General features: G+C 38.8%; 1 protein-coding gene across 5 annotated transcripts in view; it reads left to right on the forward strand.

Annotated features, from left to right (window-relative positions):
- Window positions 1-17,936, forward strand: part of Dclk1 (doublecortin like kinase 1) — a 348,060-nt gene that overhangs the window by 242,338 nt on the left and 87,786 nt on the right. For 3 of the 5 annotated variants that reach the window (XM_070002971.1, XM_070002969.1, XM_070002970.1), the window contains exon 6: window positions 11,714-11,808. In XM_070002971.1, the coding sequence (XP_069859072.1) occupies window positions 11,714-11,808 (95 nt within the window). Of the gene's footprint in view, window positions 1-10,657; window positions 10,829-11,713; window positions 11,809-15,714 lie in introns of those variants that run through there. The other 2 variants (XM_070002974.1, XM_070002972.1) reach the window with 2 other exon arrangements.

Here is a 17,936-nt window from a genome sequence, read left to right on the forward strand (position 1 = left end):
TTTCTTTTCTTATTTATTTTCAGTTGCTTCAAAATAATTTTCTTTTTTTAAATAAGTTTTTTATTGTGAAAATACTGTACAGAGGGGTTACAGTTACATGAGCAAGGTAATGAGTACATTTGTTATCAAGCACTGTTGCCTCCTCCTTTGTTTTTCCCCTTCCATCCCTTCCCTCTCATCTCCACAACTACAACCCCCCATTTCTTTAGTGCACAAAAAACTTATAACAAAACATATCCAAAAAATGAAAACACAATAGGCAATAATTTGATTACAAGAAAGACTGATTAAAAGTTTAGTTTGCCTTTGTATTTTTTTAAGTTGAACAATATTAGAAAACAATGTTTTCTGTCTTGCAGTTATATTACTGCCATTCTCCCAAAACACAGAAATTCAAACTTTTGACCCCTTCTTGGATCCCTTAGAACCTGCGGATTTTTTTCCCAGACTTTTTAATTCCCATATATATATATATATATAGACCCTATTTCTTCCCATTTGGAGACATTCTCTACCAAAATGTCTTTCAAAGACAAGACAAACATAATCCCACTCACCCACGAGTACCTTACACCTATCACTTCAACCATGAACTATGCAATTTCTTGGCTTTCAGAAGCTTCTGATCTAAAGTACAGTTGCCCCTTCTTACCTACAATACAGAAAAGCCACTGCTTCTACCACAACTGAAGCACTACCCCAAGCCTTGGGATTAAAATTTATTTGCACGAGCCCCCAGAAACCTTGAAGTCTTTTCATTTGCTCTACTCAATTTTTACTTTCTTTACAGTTACATAAAATATTTTATGTAACGTATGCAGATAAGACAAGAATCAAAGCTGGAGAATCGAAAAGAATTTTAATCAGCTCACTAGACCAATTTGTCAAATTCTTTTGATTTCTCTCAAACACCTTCAAAGGCACATTGCTAGCAATTAATCTTTAGCTTTAGTGTAGATTAACTTTGGATCCTCTATGGAGGAACTCTTCTCTTTTGGATCCCCAAGAGAATTATTGAAAACAAAATACAGTGGAAATAGGGGTTATACCATGGGGGAAGAACATACAAAAGAAACAAAAAAATCACACAGTACATTATAAATACATTAAAAACAAACAAACTACACCCAGATATTCAGGAGGTCGGTCATTTATCCCTTGCGTTTTAGACTTTTTTGTAGCCTATCAAGCCCAATCGTTCTTTGTCTCTCTTTTTCTTTCCTCTCTCTCTCTCTCTCTCTCTCTCTCTCTCTCTCTCTCTCTCTCTCTCTCTCTTTCTTTCTCTCTCTCTCTCTGTGTTTCTCTGTCTTCTTTTCTTCTTCCTCCTTCTCTTCCTTTTCCTCCTCCTTTTCCTTTTCCTCCTCTTCTTCCCCCTTCTTCTTCTTGGTTTGAACTCAGAGTTTTGCACTTGCAAGGCTAACCTAGTACTACTTCAACCACACTTTGAACCTTTTTGCTTTAGATTGCTGCTCAGATAGTGTCTCATGTTTTTGCCCAGGTTGCTTTCAGACAGAGATCTGAGTAACTGATCTGCCTCCTGAGTAACTTGGATTAAAGAAGTATACAATGACATTTGCTTGTGCTTTGAAATAGTGTCTGACCATCTTTTTCCAAAGCTGGTCTTGAACTGTGATCTTCCCATCTCTGCCTCCCTAGTAGCTGGAATTATGGGCATGACCTGCCATTCTCTTTCTTGTACCTGTTTTTTTTTAACCCACTAATTTCCCCTGAGGTTTACCCCAAATGGGATTTTCCAAGATACTTTTTTGAGCTTTAGACCTTTATTTTGTCTTACTGTTTACTTGGAGACAGCATCCCACATCAACCACTTTTTATCACAACTTAGCATTAACCCTCCAGGTGAATTTATTGTGTATCTGCTGATTTCTAGGCATGTATTAGGTAACAAAGGAAAAAAAGATAATAAAACTACCACCCTAACTTCAATGTAGCCTATATTCGTATTGAGACACAAGCATATGCACCATTGTAATACTGTATATCTCATGATGACCCTAAGGAGAATGAGTGAACTTAATTAACAGGTTCAGAAAAAGTTTCCAATAGACAAGGGATTATAAATTAGGACTTGTAGACTCCTGCCAGATTGAGGGAACATTCTTACCTATTGTGAATTAAGGCATAAAGACATGAAAGCATATGAGATATTTGGGTATTATTAACAATCCAATAAAAATGAACAATAAGTAGCTTGCTATGATGACAGCATATACCTTAATCCCAGCCCTCAAGAAACGAAGGTAGGAGGATCCTGAGTTCAAAGCTAATGTGGGCTGTGTAGCAAGAACCTGTCTGAAAATGAACACCAAAAGAAAAACCTGAACAATAAAATTCTAGAAAACTCTAGAAACGATATATGGACCAACCAAGTTGATTGTTAGATATCAGTGGGTCATGAAGGTTATGTGCTTGTTGTAGACATGAGGAGGGGAGAGGGAGTTTAATGAGGCCATGATCCCCACTGAGTTTTAGCAGCACTAGTACTGCATGGAAAAAATGGCTCCATGTGGGTTCTCAGGATTGCTCTGTGAGTCCTCAGTAGTCACCCTAGAAAGAGATCATCAGGATGGACTGCTGGTAAAGGAATCTAATTGGATGAGAGACCAGAGTAGCCAGAGACAAATCAGAGACTAGGAGCTGAATTGTCCACTGAGAAGAAGGAATGATATGTGAAAGGTGAGATGCTTTAGAAATATTAGTAGGCAGTAGGAATAAAGTAACTGAGAGATTTTTGAGCTGACACTATATCTGAGAGTCCCTGACATATAGTAGTGAGTTAAATCAGACAAATGTAAGCTACCTGGCTTTGCCAAGTGCTAGAGAGACTTGTAAAGATGAAAATGAAAAGCGCTAAGGATCATCAGTAGTTAAGCAGATCAGAGGACACCAGAGAACAGTGAGAGCCATGATGGAATTGGAAAGGCAGAAGCTGGAGATGCCAAGGAGCCAAGTAGCATCTGAAAGGAGATCACTCATGTTGCAGTGAGGACATCACTGGAAAGCCAGATTGAGAAGGAATCATTTCAGTCAGGCCTTGCTTGTGAATGGTGTCCATGGCCCAATTTGGGGCTGCCCCAGGCCAGCTATCAGGCTGAGCTTGAAGTCAGACTGTCTTAAGCAATGTAAGGATCAGAGGAGCTTTGTGTCCTCTGTGCCCAGAATCCCTATGCATACCAGCTGCTGGTGTCACAGTTTCCCTCATCTTCTTTCACAATGCCACCACACTCCCTTTCCATCTGGGTGGCCACCATACTGTCCCAGACAGCACCTGTTGCCTGGCCTGTCAGCCTCTATGCCTTGCTTCAAACGTCTTTCCCACATTCCCATGTCCCATTTGCTACCATTACTCACCATCTACCTACTAAAGTGTGAACTCCTTGATCCCCAGCAAATGGTGATGGTCATTTTTCCCAGCCATGTCTCCCAATTCTTCACCCTAAAAACTACTGAGTTTTCTGCTGATCGTGATTTAGCTGTTCCAGATCACACTTCTGTTTCAAATACTTAGGCCAAGCTACCTTCCTCTGTCATGTCCACCATCAAAAGCTCATGCGCCCACTCTGCCCAGCTAATCTTGACAAGCATTTTTTTTTGGTCACCTAACTCTTGAGGCTCCTGCTCAGCTCCGCCATGCCATGGCAATATCCACAGGTGACAGGTGGTGAATCAGAACATATGATGTGCTTTTGAACTTCTGAGTTCATGGTGATGCCAGGTGAATGTTGAACACATGACTAAACTAAGGCATGGTAGGAGCTATGGAGGTTGTCTAGACTTTTGAGGATAAGGGCATTTTTGTGTAAATATTCATTTAAAAATAAATTCAACAGAGTCATGTCCCTTTTCTCCCTTTCCTCTTTCCTTGTTCACCTTTCCTTCCCCTTCCTCTTAGTAGGTGGGCCTAGGTGGTATTCTAGAATTAGTGGGGGAAAAAACAATTTCCCCAAACAAGGCATCTATTTTCTCTTTATCTTGGTTGGCTTCTTGTGCTTTTTCTGTCCTCCTTTGCTTTCTTCTCAATAAAGTGGCCAGGAATGGATAAGGCCTGGGAAAAGTGATTTCAAGCAGTGGTTGGCCATTTCTAGAAAGTGAGAGGCCATCTAAGTCAGGGAGCTAGGACCACAGCGTGCCTAAATCACAACCCTGTGGACCTACCAATGGGTATCTGTGAAGCTACATTCCCTCCTCTCATCCCAGAGATAAATGAGCATCATTATATGCTAAAAGAAGACAGAAAAACAACAAGGTCAATTTTATGTCCAAATACTTTTTTTTTTTGCCAGTCCCAGGGTTTGAACTCAGGGCCTGAGTACTGTTCCTGAGTTTGTTTTGCTCGAGTCTACTGTTCTACCACTTGATCCACAAGTTCACTTCTGGCTTTTTTTGGTAGTTTATTGGAGATAACATTCTCACATACTTTCCTTCCCAGACTGACTCTCTCAACCTCCTAAGTAGCTAGGATTATAGGCATGAGCCATGGGTGCATGGCGTGTTGGAAAGATTTTATGTTCTGTGTTATAATTCAAAGAAGAGGAAAAGAGAGCTAGAATTTTTGTTATAGCAGTATGTTCCAACTTATGCATTTGGTTTGATCAGTTAAGCACCTTATCTAATATGAAAAAGGAAACAGAATAAAAATAATTATTAAAAAATTCTATTTGTTATAAGATAAAATTTCTTGTTAAGAAATTAATTTTAGGCCAGGCACTGGTGGCTCATGCCTATAATCCTAGCTATGTAGGAAGATAAGATCTGGGGATAGCCATCCTGGGCAGGAAAGTCTATGAGATTCTTATCTACAATTAACCACTGAAAAATTGGAAACGGAGCTATGGCACAGATACTCATGTGCTAGCCATGAGCATAATAGCTTTGAGAAAGCACTCAGGCCCTGAGTTCAAGCCCCAAAACAGTCAAAATAAAAAAAGAAAATATATTTTAAATACTTTCATTATAGAAGAATACATTCCTGTGAAACATTTTCTTTTTTCTTTTTTCTTTTTTTTTTTGGGGGGGGGGTCCGGTCATGGGCCTGAACTCTGGGCCTGGGCACTGTCCCTCAGCTCTTCAGCTCAAGGCTAGCACTCTACCACTTGAGCCACAGAGCCACTTCCGGCTTTTTTTTCTTTTTGCTAATGTGGTGCTGAGGAATCAAACCCAGAGCCTCATGCATGCAAGGCAAGCACTCTACCACTGAGCCACCTTCCCAGCCCCTGTGAAACATTTTCTACTTGTGCTTTTTTTTGTTGTTGTTTTGATTCTGGTAGAATGTTGATCAGATCACATAATTAGGTTTTGTTTCATCATAGAACAAAATTTTAAATAGAACTATTGTAAAATCTTTATAAACAGTAAGAATGAGGGTCAAGTAGAGATGTATGTATGTTATTTCTCATTACCCTAAACATATTTAAATGTACACGAGGCTTTGTAGCAACTATTTTGGGTGTTTGATCCTTGAGCAGATCAGGAGGAATGTTCTAGTGGGTAGTTGTTGTGTGTGTTGACTGAGGTTAAAGTCTGGAGGGGTTTTCAGCAGTGATCATAGATCCTTCAGAGAAAATCGATTGTGATTTTTATGTTACCTTTTTATCTTCTTCTCATCACTTTGTTTGATATCAGCTTTTAGATCTGCATGTCCAGAGAAAGAAAAGACAGATCAAAAGTTCACCAATTCTCTGGTGCTTTTCTAAAGAACTGAGTGGCATTGAGACAAAAATCATTTCTAAGCTCTGATCTCCTCTTTCAAGAGACACGTGTATTTTCAAATAGTCACATTCCATGCCTGTGTATTCACCACTCCATCCATGGCTTCGCCACAGAAATAACAAGTCATATAACAGTAAGCATATCTTACAAGTCTCATTGTTTTCCTTACCTTGGGAGCATTCTATTTCAGTAGAAGTTTAATTTTTCCCAGTGAATTTTCACTTTAATTCCTAGTGACATACATACTACAATGTGGGTTGAGTCTAGATAGATTTTGACAAATCTCTATCCCTTTTGTTTTGAATCCACTGTATTTAGCAGCATGTCTACACAGTAAAATATTTGTTGAATGAAAAACAACAGTTGTTCACCTCTTAATTAGATAGTCTTGTCTCTAGTTTTCAAAATCAGTTTGAGACATTTAAAACAAGTTTAGCTTTTACTCAATGTCTGAGAGTTTTAGGATTACACTGTCATAAAGAAAAGAAACTCTTTGAGTCCATAAAAAGGACTGATCAATTAACATCCATATGAGTAGAGAGTCATTGAAAAGGAACTGTGAATTATTACAACTCACCTAAGAGTTTTCAAACTCTAGCATATTTTAGGAGATTTCACATTGTTTCCTAGGGACAGGGACTAGCAAAAATATAGCATGCAGCAAATATATACTATACCTCCTGATTGGTTGATATTGAACCCTAGAATTGTGGGGTTTATTATTGTTATTATAAACGAATAGTAACAGCAATCTGAAATGATGAAGGAAAAGGTGGAATGAAACACTTCATGAGGAGAATGATTCAGTGATCTGCTGTAACCAATGTACAGCAATCCCTCCTTATCCACAAGAAACATTCCATGAGGGTCTATGAAAGCCAGTATCCAATGCTACATAAGATAGCATTTTCCTGCATACCTTTGAAAAAGTTTAGTTTATAAATTATGCACAGTCAGAGATTAAGCACAACTAATAACAAAATAAAACATACGTAAACTATACTACAATAACTTGTTTCAATCTTAGACAATCTATTTATGGAGTGTTCTGTGTATTCAATATTTCCAAACAGCACCTGATGTCAAGTAATTAAACTATAGAAAGGAAAACTATAGTGAAACCCTGGTGGGCTCAAGTGAGGGCAAAGTTGAGAAGAGTCCATATAGACCTAAAGTCAAATTCATCTATAGCCCTTTGGTAGCCAGATGTAGAGACAGATAACATCATGGTATCTCTGAGTTATCAGCCCTAAGGTTAGCATTTGTCATTCAAAGCAGAACAAAAGAACATAGGATTGAAGAAAAATGGGCACAGACAAGATCTCAACAAAGGAATCAGAACTGGATAGGAGGCAGTGGTTCTAGTGAGTTTCTTTATTAATCCAGAGTTGAGTGAATTTTAGGTTCAAATAATTAATTGCTTGCATTTCTTGGCTATATAACAAGAATCTGATTTAGGTTGACTTCTTCCCATTCTAGATAAAGAATTATTTAATAACAGCTTCAGGAAAATAATACCATTTGTAAGTTGGATTTTAATAAGCAGCAATAAATAAGTAACAACACTTCTCTAATTGGCACACAGGGATTTCTGAATTATACAATAACAATTCAACGAAGTGGCTTATGAAGGAAAATTATTTATCCCAACAACAATTCAACAGTCAGATTTCCTGGCTGTCAAGAACCATTCCTAGGTGTTGCTAATACATTCAGGAGTGGCCAACAGGAGGAGTCTGACTAGATTCCCAACACTGCTAGGTTAATCTCAATCAGCAGGCAGATTGGGTCCAAAATCCTTTGATTGTGAATGAATTATGTGGCACGGAGCCTTTTTCTAGGGAGATGGTAAAGCGAATGAAAGCGTGTAAGGTGCTTAACACAGTGGAGGTAGTTTCAAAGGTACCCATGGTAGAGAAAATCCAAGAGCCCCAACTATACAGATGGGGTGGAAATTCCTAGGGATCCTGAGGTGCCAGGGCATGCAACTCCACTGTGTGCCTCCTGCCTAACTAAGATGCAACTGCAACCCAGTTGCATCCTATCACCTTCCAGCTATGTGTCTTTGAGTAAGTCCTTTCTCCAAATGTCACTCTCCTCTGAAACAAAAAACGCTATGCCAGCCTGCAAGGCAGAACTGAAGTCACCTTTTAGACATCCACATGTCCAAAACTCTCTCTTGTCCCTCCTAACTCACTCCCTTTAACCGTCAACCATCAAGTGCCATGACCTATAAGTTCAATCGTTTTTTTGCTCACCAATCCTTCTAGAACATTTCAATACCTTACCTCTATAGTCCTTCCTTGAACTGTCCATCCTTCAACATGTCACACTGTCTACGACTTTGACGTTTTTGTAAGAGACAAGCCTGTGGTGCTGATATTGTTTCCCTATAATCCATCCTTGACAGGCCAAGAACACTTGAGAGCTTTTGAAATTGCAAATCTGATCCCGTGGCTCCTACTTAAAACACATAAGTTCTTGCACGCTGGATGAAAACCAAACTTCTTAACCTGAATTTTAATGTTCTGAACATTCTGCAACTCCTGTCTCTATTCCTTTATCCTCAATCATAATGTTCTCTCCCTTTAAACACCACATGTCTACTGTGCTATTAACCTATGTAGTAGGTTTCCCTCTCCCATGCCCAGCCCAGAAATAGGGATTTCCTTGTTCATAAGACACATTTCCTTCACATGGCTAACTTCACAGTTTAACACAGCTAACTTCCTCATATACTGCCTATGGTAGTGTAGTACCTCATTGAATATTAGGGTTTCTAAAGTTCCCCTCTCAAAATACTTTGTGTGTGTGTCCTGAAAGTAGGCTTGAGCTTAAGGGCTTATACTCTTGCTTAGCTTTCTCCTCAAGGCTGATTCTCTACCACTTGAGCCGTACCTTCTACTTCAGGCTCTTTGCTAGTTAATTGGAGACAAGAGAGTCTCTTAGATTTGTCTACACAGGCTGGTTTCAAACTGTAATCCTCAGATCTCAGCCACCTGAACACTTAGGATGACAGATGTAAACTACCAGCACCCAACTGTCAAAATAGTTTCTTGTAATGATTAGTTTTCTGATTTCCCTGGTGCTCCAAGGAAAGGTGGCAGCAAAGTATAGTTTGTAGAACTGCCTGGGTCACATCCTGACTGCTGTTTGTGAAATTGTTCATCACCTTCATGACTCAATTTTCTCATCTGTAAAATGGGAGAAAATAATGCTGCCTACCTCATGGAGTTATTATGAGACATGGATGAGATATTCAAGGTTTAACTGCTTGACTGATGCATAGGAAGGAAGGAAGTCTATAATAAGCTGAGATATTTATATACATATAATGGATACTAAGTACAAATTTCTGTTGTTTTGTCCTACTTTTTAAAGTTGTATTGTTATTATAAAGGTGATGTACAGAGGGATTACTGTTTCCTAAGTCAGGAGGTGAATGGATTTCTTTTGGACCATGTCACCCCTTCCTTTACTCTCTCCCAGTTTTTCCTTCCTGTGCCCACTAGTATAGTTCATTTTCAACATAGCACCTACTGAGTGCTGCATTTGTTCACCCTGTCCCTCCATTTTTAGCCTTCCTGATGTCCCCCACAAAGACAGATAAATGAGATAAAATTTAAAAAATGTCTTGCATTTTCTTCATTTTGGGTTATCTTGATAAAACTGGAGTTCTGGGTCTGAAAAGTAGCTTAGTAGACTAGCTCTGTGTGTGGTGTGTGTGTGTGTGTGTGTGTGTGTGTGTGTGTGTGTGTGTGTGTGTGTGTGTGTGTGTGTGTGTGTGTGTGTGTGTGTGTGTGTGTGTGTACAGGGGCTTGTTCAAGGCCCTTATACTCTTGCTTAGCTTTCCTCTCAAGGCTGGCTCTCTACCACTTGAGCCACACCTCCACTTCTGGCTTTTTGCTAGTTAATTGGAGATAAGAGAGTCTCTCAAATTTGTCTACCCAGGCTGGCTTCAAACTATAATCCTCAAATCTCAGCCTTTCACATAGTAGAATTACATGCATGAGCTACCTATATCCTGCTTTAAACAGTCATTGATTAACATATATAAGGAACTAGATTCAATCCTCTGTACCCCCCAACCCTCTAAAAAAGTTAGAATCTTCCAAGTCAAAAATACTGAATTTGCTTTCCTATGCACTCATTTTTTCTGTCTATGAACAACAAGGAGACATAAAGTCTAATCAAAGTGTTCTCTAGCCAACTAGAGAATCAGCATCTTTTCCCTCACCCGTTATAGGTTCTGTCTCTCCCCAGTCCTGAATTCTTCCCCTATTTCTGAGCCCTTCCCTTAGAGCCTGGGAGGTCTAGTACCCACCCAAAACATGTTAGCCTTGAAGTAAATTAAAACATTCTCAATTTCCCCGCATACCCTGCAAAAAATAAACCAACAAAACTCCAGAGTGTGTTTTCTTTTTCTCAAGTACATTTCAAAGGCAAAACTGCACATTAGTGCAGCATGGGGTATATGACAATTTTAAGATCTTTAGAGGAGCAGGTCAAACAAAACAAAGAGCCCCCTCCACACCCACCCACTTCCATGGGCCATTACGTTTTTATGAATACATGGCCATGTGGGGAGGGGGTGGACACAAACTCAATACACATTACACCTTGCCGCTGAGTGCTGTGGAGTTGTCCTGATTACCTGGTACTTGCCAGGCTTTAGAAGTTATTGTCATTTTGATTCTCAGATGAGTCACCCCAGACTCTTGCTCCCAGCGCTACTTCATTATGATTCAGTGCAAAGGAGTGAGCAGGCTGGGACTTCCGGAGTGAATGTGTGTCGGTGGGGGTTGCTGTGACTCCGGGTTGGCATGAGGTTTAATTGACACCTTTGATATAGCCTAAGACAGAACCGGCACCTCCCACTGCTGCTGCGAGGACGTCAGCCTTTACGCAGGAAAGGCATCTGCTGATGAATCCTGCATCTCATTCAGTGTGCTGGGGGAGCAGCCTGAGCCATCCCTAACTAATAATCCAACAGCCTCCCTTTTATTTCCGCGGGTGCTTGGCTTAGTGCTGCGAAGAGATTTTTTGCCTCTTGCTATTGTCAGGTCAAATACTGTGTCCATGTTAGAACTCATAGAAGGTAAGTGCTTCCCCGTGGCTCACCCCACCCTCGTGGCAAGTGTTTATCATGTGCCCCCCCATCCCGAATGTGTGTGTCTCCTGTTTAATTCGACTTCACTCACTGTGGAACTGAAATACTGTCTTTAGCAGTGAAATAGAGGCTGCCTTTCTATCTTTAGCAAGTCCTGTTGTTAAGGTTTACTTTTTAAATCTTTTTATAAAAGTCATGTCTTGAATGGTGTTACCTAGAGAATAGCTACCTTGAATGCTGTGGCTTTATCTTGGCTTAGTGATAATGGTGTATAAAAGTTGAAAAATCAGGCAGAATTCCAGTCTTTTGAACCTGTTAGCAGATTTTTATGTTCACCGGCAGCAAAGTCAAACTGTGAGTTTTTCCTTTCACTGCCTGTGGCCAATTACTTTTTAATCCTGTCCCTCAGAATCAGCCTGGAGATAGATGGGTCACAAGTGATGTAGGAACTTCTAGAAGGGAGTTATCAAATCTAAAAGCACAATGATCTGTTTTATCAAGTCACTAAGAATGCCACTTGTGATCTGAGCTAATACTTTGTCTTACTGGGTTAAGACTGGGCACCTTGAAGAATTAAGGTTTCTCTCATTGTAAGGGCTTCAAGACCTTAACCATAACCCTATTCTCTGTTGGTATAAAGCCCTCATTAGTAAATCCATCAGGGAAATTGTGGGAAAAGTACATTAAAAAACATTATATAACCTGTATTAAACACAGAATTAACAAAGCAGTACCTGTCTAAAGATGCTTACTTACTTTTTAAGTTTTTCTTCAGGGGGAAACATTAAAGAGAAGTCTCTCTGGTTATTTCTCTGACAAAATGAATTGTGATTAAAATGCTTTAATCTTCTTTGTGCTTCTTTGTGTTTCCAGTTAATGGAACCCCTGGCAGTCAGCTCTCCACTCCACGCTCTGGCAAGTCGCCAAGCCCTTCACCCACCAGCCCAGGAAGCCTGCGGAAGCAGAGGGTAAGCAAGCAAGCAAGCTACCTGTGTACATACGGTCTATCTGAACCTTGACACAGGTATTGCAGCAAATAGTGTTCCTTGTCTCCAGAGAATAAATCAAGCCAGTGACGGTGGATGACCCGAAGTCGGTCACTTCTCACTGCTCTGAGTTAACTAGAACTCCAAGCTTTCCATTCTTATCAACTTGTCCAACTCTTAACTCTGAGAAGCAGTATATATTGGCTGGTTCCCTTTTAAAAAAAATACACCAACTTCCTCTTTTGTTGTTTTGAATGCACAGGCTTTATTACCACTGGTTTGTAAGCTTCCTTAGTTGTAATGAGTTTTAGTAGGTGACATCACTGATCACCAGACTCAAGAATAGTGCTATTAATTCAGTGGAAGGACCGGGTAGAGGGTTTGTTCCGTGGCATAGAAGGGTGGTACCGAGAACCCATGGAGCCGGGTATGGGGTTAAGTAGGATATGTGGTTTTTTGTTGTTGTTGTTGTTTTTTCTTTTGTCGGTCATGGGACTTGAACTCTAGGCCTAGGCACTGTCCCTGTGCTTTTCAGCTCAAGGCTAGCACTCTACCTCTTGAGCCACAGCACCACTTCCGGTTTTCTAGTGGTTTATTGGAGATAAGAGTCTCATGGACTTTTCTGCCCAGGCTGGCTTTGAACCATGATCCTCAGATCTCAGCCTCCTAAATAGCTAGGATTACAGGCATGAGCCACTGGCACCCAGCTGAATATGTGGTTTTGTGAATGAAATCCACATTGAGCACCCTCTCTTTAATCATTCCTTACATTTATTTTAAGCATCTTATGTAATTACAGAGAAATTGGCTGAGCTTAGAGACAAAGTGGAAAACTTGCTGGAAACAAGGTTAGATTTTCTGTGCTGAGGACATGGGTGTTGTGGGGCGGGGTAGCTTTTTATTCAAGATGGAGGGGCTACTGGTTTTGTTGCTTTACAACTAGCATCATTTGTCCTTTCACAATTACCAAGGCAAGAATAAGAGGGTTAGAGAGCAAGGGATAGTGTTGGAAGAAATCAAAAGCACATCATTGTCTGGATTTCAGAAGTGATGTAGGAAGAATATGCGCCCTGAGGAGATATGGTGATGATATTCACTGAATAGTTTAACAAGCAATATTGGAAGTTCTTGTACTAAAATGCTGGATTCTCCAATTGAGTATCTTGTGTTACATGTTCTAAAATACCACTTCCAAGTTCCATAACCTTAAGCTTCATCTTCATCCAAGATGGAAGTCCTTCCCTTCAGTTCTCCTGCCCAGGCTGCCAGAACCATTAGTCATCTCAAGGTGGGGCACAAGGAAGACTCATTTAGCCCTCTGTCCTGGAGTCTACTGTACCAATTATCTTTACCAATTATCTTTCACCATTGGTTCTCCTGGAAGTAGGGAGAGATAGTTTAGATTGTGAAGCCTGGAGTTTGGCATTAGCTTCTTCACTGGGTTATATCAGAGAACTCTATTATCCATTCTGGGTCCTATTTGGAAAACAAAATAACATAGAAACCCAATAACTATATTCCAGTTCCTTGTGAGTGTTTTTACTGAGGTGTTCTCCTTGGTCTCAAGGAACCATAATGATCCACTGATAAAATGAATTGGCCCAATTCATTTACTCTTTTAAGGATCTATCCTGCAATGCAGGGAGACCTTTTTTTTTTCTTGTAAATGTTACCCAGGTTTTTCTACACCAGTGTATACTTTGGAAAGTCACCTAGCATAGAAATGTTTCTTTGTCTTTTGCTCTATTAAACTCTGATTCCAGATTTATTGATATAGCTAGGTGTAGTTGGGATTAAGAATGTAGTTATTGACATTGAAAGTGTTTGAGATTTCCTGCATCTCTCCCTTGGGTTGAAACCCCTTCATTTGGGTATAAAGTTTGCTAAGATGTCCTTTGTTGGTAAAATGAGGGTAGAATTTGCATCTTTGCCCTCTGTATTATCTGCTTCAGAAAAAATTTTGTTCATCTGAGGCAGAAAATCTCTATCCAGTTGTGTAGTCATTGACTTACATAATTAAGACTTTTAACAATTGGTGAATATAATCATTTCCCAAAGGATCTGACAGATCCTTCATTTTGTCATTTAAATTACCATTACAATTATCATCTATGAGAGAGAACCTCATTTTAAAGGGACAAAGCATTTATCATCACCTGAAGATCTTTATTATAAACACTTGTTGTAAACTAGATTCTAGATATATTCAAATATGGTTTCATTTCCAAGATTTTGCATTTAGCTTCATCTATTCAAAGATTCTTCTGTTTTCAAGCCTTCAAATCTATGCACATCCCCCATCTACCTATCGTGTTAGTGCATGGAGAAGTTCCTAGCTGCTCTAGTGAGAGGGGCTTTTGTCTGGCTTCATAGATAACTGCGTTAAATCACCTCTTCTAGTTAAAATAGGCCTAGAATATCCCTAAACACTAATCCTGTTTCAAATTTGGTGAATATTCTTTTCAAATGGTTGGCTACATTCCCCTGCAGGAAATACTGAAATAAGTGAAAGATGGCATGTGCTAAAAGAAGACACTTCAAAGAATAAATTACCTCTTTTTATTGCAAATTAGAAAACAGCAGCTACTTCTATTTTTTCCTTCTGGGTTGCCTAGCAACATAGCTGGAAAATGAGCTGACAATCCCATATACACACACATACACACACACACACACACACACACACACACACACACACACACACACACACACACACACACACCTTATTTTTAAATACAGAAACATAAACTAGGCTTTTAAAAAAATTTTTTTAAAAGAATTGTTGAGATAAATTTGTTCCTTCACAAATAAGATAATTTCTATTTTTATATCTATTAATTATATATAAAAAAAACTTTTCTTCCTTTAAAATCACACTCCTGTTACTTCTTTTTTGATCTTTCAAAATAGTGTTATATAATAAGAGCCTACATGTCAGATCTTTTGCTTTATAAACATATCCAGACCAATGTACTAAGTAACCTCCCTACTTTTCCAAAGCATGGTTATTTAAATTGCTGTCTAGAAGTGTCTGACTGTCTCCCAAAACAGCTCATATAAGGTTCTTTTCCCATCCAAGAACTCTTTTTGTCCCATTTCTTAAGACATCAAGAAGAAATGTGTTATGTTGTGTAGGTTGAATGAAGTTCCCAGTTAGACTCCCACAGTACTGACTTTTGCAGATTATATGATCAGTCAGATGATGGGAGGAGTGGGTGGAACAAAATTGAAAAGAAGCCAAGTGTAGACACTCTGCAGATCTGAGCTGGTTGCTTGGCTACCAACAGAGAGATCTAGTAGCAGAAAGAGGCAGGAGGGAAAGTAATGGGCAAGGAGTTGGAGAAAAGGGAAGGAGTCTTGGGTAGGAAGTAATTATGCATTCTTCCGGTTGAACAAACATAAAATTTTGAAAGGGCAGTGTCATTTGGGTTTACCCTATGTAAAATCACAACAATTGAGTTGCTACCGAGGGACCAGAATATGCTATTTGCCAGCTGGCACTCTGATAAATTATTTTGTGAGGTTAAGCACATTCCTGTTCATCCCAGAATGAGAAGAAAATGTTCATGGAAGAGTTGCCTAGACACAGAATAGCAGAGCTGGCCTTGGCAGATGTCAGAGACCATAACTCAGCTGGACACAAGTTAAAGGCAAAAGTTTATGATAGGTTGGGCAGTATTTTTCTTGCCATAAAGACAAAATCAGCATCCATTTGTCAATGTATATGGTTTCTCCCTTGTTACCTTTCCTCTGGTCTGATGTTGGTGACTTTAAAAGGTCTGTTAATATTAGAAACCAAAGGATGTCCATTTGGAGTTGCTCCTAAAAGAGCGACAGGGCACCCACAAAAGCCAAGTAAACGAATCTGTCCTGCCCTTCATCTTACAGGACCTGTATCGCCCCCTCTCTTCGGAGGATTTGGACTCAGTAGGAGATTCAGTGTAAAAGTCACAATGGAGCAATGTATATGGTTTGTGATTGGGTGAAGGTTTCACATTTCCTAAACAAATGTCTAACAGCAAAATACACAAAGGAGTTTTGCATATCTTGAAATGATCAAAATGAAATTATACAAAAGTAAATGTGCAGGCATTTTCTATTTCTGATATTCATCATCAAGAGAGATTTTTTTTTAAATGCCCCCTCCACTTGATTGGATTGGGGGAAGTTTGAGGTTTCTGTATAAGCCCTGCTTCTAGATAAGGTGCATCTAAGATCCAATATTATAAACAAGAAAAATTCATTGATGAGATTTGTGTGTGTGTGTGAGTGTTTGTGTGTGTGTGTGTGTGTGTGTGTGCGTGTGTGTGTGCGTGTGTGTGTGTGTGTGTGTGTGTGTGTGTGTGTGTGTGTGTGTGTGTGTGTGTGTGTGTGCTGGTCCTGGGGCTTGAACTCAAGGCCCAGTCACTGTCTCTGAGCTTTTCTGCTCAAGGCTAACATTCTGTCACTTGAGCTACAGCTCTACTTCGAGATTTTTTGGTGGTTAATTGGGGATAAGAGTCTCACAGGCTTTCCTGGGCAATCTGGCTTCAAAACTCAATCCTCAGATCTCAGCCTCCTGAGTAGCTAGGATTCTAGGTATGAGCTACCAGCACCCAAAGATTTTCTTTTTTAAAAAATTTAAGCCATAATAGACATATAGCCACAATTATTCTACATTCAACAGTAAAACAGACTTAAATAGCACAGGAGGACATATTTTTTTCTTAAACTTGTATTCTTCAAAAATTTTGGACAACTGTTCTTTTAGAGGTACTTTTATTGTAAAACAATGAAAACAATAGATTTTTCTCTTCCTAATTAGTAAATTTTTTATGATTTTATGAGCTAATATACATGATAAGGAAAATTTCATGTGGATACATCCCTTGAAGACTAGCATTAAGCATAAGAACTTCTCTGATTTTGTGTCAGGAAAATCTTATATTTAAAATTAACCTTTTTTTGGAAACAGCATCAGTATAGCTTAAGCTGTATAGAATCATGAGAAGCTTGTTCAGTGGCATTGCTGTAAATGATACATAAATTATATAGTTCTGCCTTACAGTATACATGTCATTTTTCAAACATGTAAAAAACTTCTGTAAAAATTATGTCTGGATTTCTTCTAGAAAATCAATTTAAGAGACAAACTTTCCTTAAATGGTGCTATGTAAGTGATACCCCTAAAATCTCCATTCTGAAAAATCCTGGTTATTTGGCAATTTTCATATGCAAAACTCCTTTTGTGTTAAACCAAGTAAGTCTATGATTATAACCCATTGTGAAACATTAACCTACTAATTCTGCTCTTCTAGTCTTCTACTTTTAAAAAAATTATAGTCAGTTTTGCTCAAGCATAAATTAATTGTTTTAGAATCTGAATGTTAAGAATTAATTTAATGTGTATGGTGTATTGTATTTAAGCCATATCCACGAACATTTACTTTGACTAGCTCCAACACTAACAATTTAAGACTTATAAAGCATGGTTTTGATATTCTCCAGGCTTGACATATCTCAGTGGGTGATAAATTAAAAATGTATGACACCATTTGGAAACTGTTACTTGAAATTTCTTTCAAATTTTACTTGAAAACAGTTTTAAAACATTTGATTCAAGATGGATAGAAATTCAGTTGTCATACACTGTTTTAAATGTTATTGATTTACCTCCTTGGTGAAATTGTTTAACTGGCAAATTTTGTCATCTGGTTTATCATTATCTATGATACTCTCTCACTTTATAAGTGAATAAAATATTCTAACCAAAAATCAGAAGAAGAAAAATAAAATGTCCAGACAAACAGCATTTGAAAACTTAACCCTGTAATAATTAGTGCCTCATTATCCAATCTGTTGGAAAGAATGACACTTCTCTGGCAGATTTTTCAAGATTTTCAGACTGAACCATTCCATCTTGAAAGAACAGTTCATAATGATACCTGTTCCAGACTTCAAGATTTTAAAACTGTTTCCAATAGAAATGAACAAGACTCCTGCTGAGATCAAAAGGCTGCTTTGTCTTAGCTGAAACAGTAAACATGTGTGAGGTTGCCTATGCTGTGTCTGTTTTAGTTATGTCTTTGTAAAATGCATTACTTAATACAGTTGAGTCCATAAAAGACTAG

Source organism: Dipodomys merriami, unplaced genomic scaffold, assembly GCF_024711535.1.
Source record: "Dipodomys merriami isolate MVZ:Mamm:240054 unplaced genomic scaffold, mDipMer1.0.p SCAF_6, whole genome shotgun sequence".
In the NCBI taxonomy this organism is placed as follows: Eukaryota; Metazoa; Chordata; class Mammalia; order Rodentia; family Heteromyidae; genus Dipodomys; species Dipodomys merriami.